Raw genomic sequence first — 3,607 nt, forward strand, 5'->3', positions numbered from 1 at the left:
CACCACAACGTGTCGGCCGGCATCATCGTGTCCAACCAGTCGCTTGTGCTGCAGAAGGTGGGCAGGGAGCGCGCCGGCCGCTACTTCTGCCGCGCCACCAACCTGCATGGAGAGGGCGTGTCCACCCCCATCACCATCACCATCATGTGTATGTCAACGACTGTCCGGTTCTCTCGTGCTCCTGCTTTTCACTGTTCTTGTTCTCAACCTTCGTCTTCAGGTCTTTGATAATGTGGATGAGTGGCTGTTACTTGTGTTTCTTGTTATTTTCATTTTTCTTCTTTTTTCCCGATGTTCTGGCCTCTTCTTTTTCATCGGAAATTTACTTCTTTCTTCTTTATTTGCAGTACCTTCAGATTAATTTTGTTCCTCTTCTCCTTCTCCTTCTCCTTTTTCTTTTTTTCCTTCTTCTTCTTCTTCTTCTTCTTCTTCTTCTTCTTCTTCTTCTTCTTTTCCTCCTTTTTGTAAGGCTCTACTTTATTTTTCTTCAGCAATTTACTTCGGTCGTTATGTCGAATGTTAACATCCCATTTTACTATTTAGTAAACTCTCCTGTGCTATTAACGCATAAACCTTGACATTTGTCCCTACATAAAATGACAATTTAAAATTGATGTATCGTCATAGTTTTACTTTTTTAGTAACACTTTTTGCGTGTCATTTCCTTTTAAGATTATTAATGCACTATTGAAACTGACATCAAAGTGGTTGCAACTGAACAAATATACTGATTTGTCATTGTATGCATCGGTTCCCCCGCTTTGCACACACTCGTACTTCTCCCCCCAGACACGCCGGTGTGTTCGCCCGGCCAGCAGCGGGAGTACCAGGTGGCGCACCACGAGACGGCTAACATCACCTGTCGGGTGGACGCAGTGCCGGACAATGTCACCTTCACGTGGAAGTTCAACTCGTCAGGCTCTTTACTTGAGTTGGGGGAGGGCCGAGCGGCATCCTGGGGCACAACGAGCGTGTTGGCCTACACCCCTGCCTCTCCTGGGGACTACGGCCTCCTGCTGTGCACGGCCACTAACTCAATTGGCACTCAACACCTGCCCTGTGTCATTAACGTCACGGCAGCGAGTGAGTGTAAAGTCTGCCTTCATGTATACCTTATAACATGTTGAAGAAAGTACAGCAAGGTTAGAGAGAGAGAGAGAGAGAGAGAGAGAGAGAGAGAGAGAGAGAGAGAGAGAGAGAGAGAGAGAGAGAGAGAGAGAGAGAGAGAGAGAGAGAGAGAGAGAGAGAGAGAGAGAGAGAGAGAGGTCTATTTCGGGTCCCAGCCATTCGCATGTATGTTGGGTGTTCCTTACAACAACCCTGACACAGCTGCCCTCGCCTCCCTGCCGTCTCTAACTCTCGACTGTGCCACCCCAGAGCCGCCAGACCTGCTGGAGGAGTGTGTCATAAGGAACCAGACGACCCACTCCGTCTTCGTGACGTGCAAAGGCGTCCCCACCGAGCTTCCCCGTAAATTCACAATGGAGGTGAGACAACGCAAACACACTTTTTACTGTCACTCTTTGTCACACTTGGCCTGCTGTGCACCTTTATGGGGCAATATATTCCTTACGAGTCGTAATTTGTTTTCATGACGCGCCGTAACCGTGTCATGACTTTTCTATTAACTGCATGGATGGAAACGCTTCTTGACATACAAAGCGCGATAATTTATACGCCAATCGACATGAATGTCTATCAACACCCTCAGGTGCGAAATTCTGAAGACCTTCAGTTGGTAACTAAGGTAACCAACTCTACCCCTCACTTCGTGGCGTCAGGCCTCGACCCGGGCACAGCCTACACCCTGCACGTGGCCGTCCACAGTCCCATGGGCGCCTCCACGCCCATCAAGCTGCAAGCCTTCACCGTCAAGACAGCGGAGAAAAGAATGGGTTAGTTAGGATCTACCTATTTCACTGAGACTTAAAATGTCTATGACAAAGTGCCACTAAATAGCTTGTTCACTTGCCTATGAGCCCACGCCGATAAACACAATACCCAAATCCCTCAATACAGAGCCCAGTATGACATCCGTTTCACAAGAGTTTCCTGCTGCTCTGCATCATCGACTAACTAAACAGTTGCATTTTTTTGTTCTCCTTCAGGCATAAGCGAGCCCGAGGAGGAGGTCCTTGCCGTGTCCCCCTTGGTGGCTATCTTGGCCGGTGGCTCTGTGGCAGTCGTCATCACGCTAGTCGTTATCATCGGCATCGCCATCAAACGGTGTCCCAGGAGGCGACCGCCAGCCGGGGATGCGAGCTACGCCGTCGGCTCCCACGTGTCGGACACGTCACCCAAGGAAACGGTGAGCACCTTCAGCAGGCCGTCGCCCGCGTCAGAGGAACGGAATCCTGATCTCATTCCACAGAAAGAAGGTAAGGGAAGTAAGCAACATATTATTCTCTTTTCCCGTTCTTGGTAACGAGTTACAAACTGAATTTCCTTTAAGGATATATTCTTTGAAAATATATTATTTTGAGAGAAAAAAAAAAACGGTTTCATTCAGTATCAGTCTTGCTGTCCTGAAGAATGTGACTACCAGCTGGAAGAGCTGCGAGTGCCCAGCTGTCAGGTGGTTGGCGGCGTATCATCCTGTCACCAAATGTCCCACGGTGCCCCCGGTCCGATCACAGTCACTGTGCCGGTGGCAGGAGGCGTCGTCACCACCTGTCACCAGTCGCAGGACTGGGACGCCTACTACCAACACCAGCTTCACCACCACCACCACCACCGTCACCATCACCACCATCAAACCCCTGCACCACCACCTCCTCCCTCAATTGCCTCCTTTCCCCATCCACCCTGCGAGGTAAGAAGTCACAATGTAAAGAAAGTATTTTTACCAGGTTACCAGTGAACTGTTTGAGCCGTATGAAGCTTGCTTTATATTACAATATGCGTGTCATCCTCAACGTCTAACAGCTTAAAATTTCGTCTTCCATATACAACCCTGTCCGTGGCCAGAGGCTAAGAGTCTCCTGAGTTGGCTTCTCTGTATCCTGCAGGTGATGGGCGCGCCGCCTCTCTCCCTCCCAGAAGGCATCCTCCCCCCACCAAATTACTCCATGCAGCCCCCCGTTTCGGGCGCCGCCTACACCACACCTGCTCACTTCCTGGGCGGCGGCGAAGTGTCGTCCTCGCCCCACTTGGACCCTCACGCGCACATCCGGGATCACACTGACTACGACGGGGGGTCCTTCAGGCACGAGAGCAGCGTATAGTGCGCGGGAGGCAGCGCTGCCTCGCCGAGCCGCGACAATATACCGAGGCGAACTTAGGAACAATTTTTTCGAGAAAAATAATTTTCTAATGAGATAATATAATCAAATGTACGAAGAAAATCATTAACATGATCATATATATATATATATATATATATATATATATATATCTATATATATATATATATATATATATATATATATATATATATATATATATATATATATATATATATATATATATATATATATATATATATATATATATATATATATATATATATATATATATATATATATATATATATATATATATATATATATATATATATATATATATATATATATATATATATATATATATATATATATATATATATATA

General features: G+C 46.5%; 1 protein-coding gene across 6 annotated transcripts in view; it reads left to right on the forward strand.

The window, feature by feature from the left end:
* LOC127007147 (nephrin-like) overlaps nt 1-3,352 on the forward strand; it is a 102,900-nt gene extending 99,548 nt beyond the window's left edge. For 3 of the 6 annotated variants that reach the window (XM_050877826.1, XM_050877853.1, XM_050877835.1), the window contains exons 9-15: nt 1-148; nt 790-1,083; nt 1,378-1,487; nt 1,712-1,895; nt 2,109-2,387; nt 2,532-2,812; nt 3,009-3,352. The exon at nt 1-148 is cut by the window's left edge. In XM_050877826.1, coding sequence (XP_050733783.1) covers nt 1-148; nt 790-1,083; nt 1,378-1,487; nt 1,712-1,895; nt 2,109-2,387; nt 2,532-2,812; nt 3,009-3,224 — 1,512 coding nt within the window. In that variant the 3' untranslated portion in view covers nt 3,225-3,352. Of the gene's footprint in view, nt 149-789; nt 1,084-1,377; nt 1,488-1,711; nt 1,896-2,108; nt 2,388-2,509; nt 2,813-3,008 lie in introns of those variants that run through there. The other 3 variants (XM_050877845.1, XM_050877863.1, XM_050877873.1) reach the window with 2 other exon arrangements.
* The last annotated feature ends 255 nt before the right edge of the window (nt 3,353-3,607 follow it).

Source organism: Eriocheir sinensis, chromosome 3 (genome assembly GCF_024679095.1).
Source record: "Eriocheir sinensis breed Jianghai 21 chromosome 3, ASM2467909v1, whole genome shotgun sequence".
NCBI classification, from domain to species: domain Eukaryota; kingdom Metazoa; phylum Arthropoda; class Malacostraca; order Decapoda; family Varunidae; genus Eriocheir; species Eriocheir sinensis.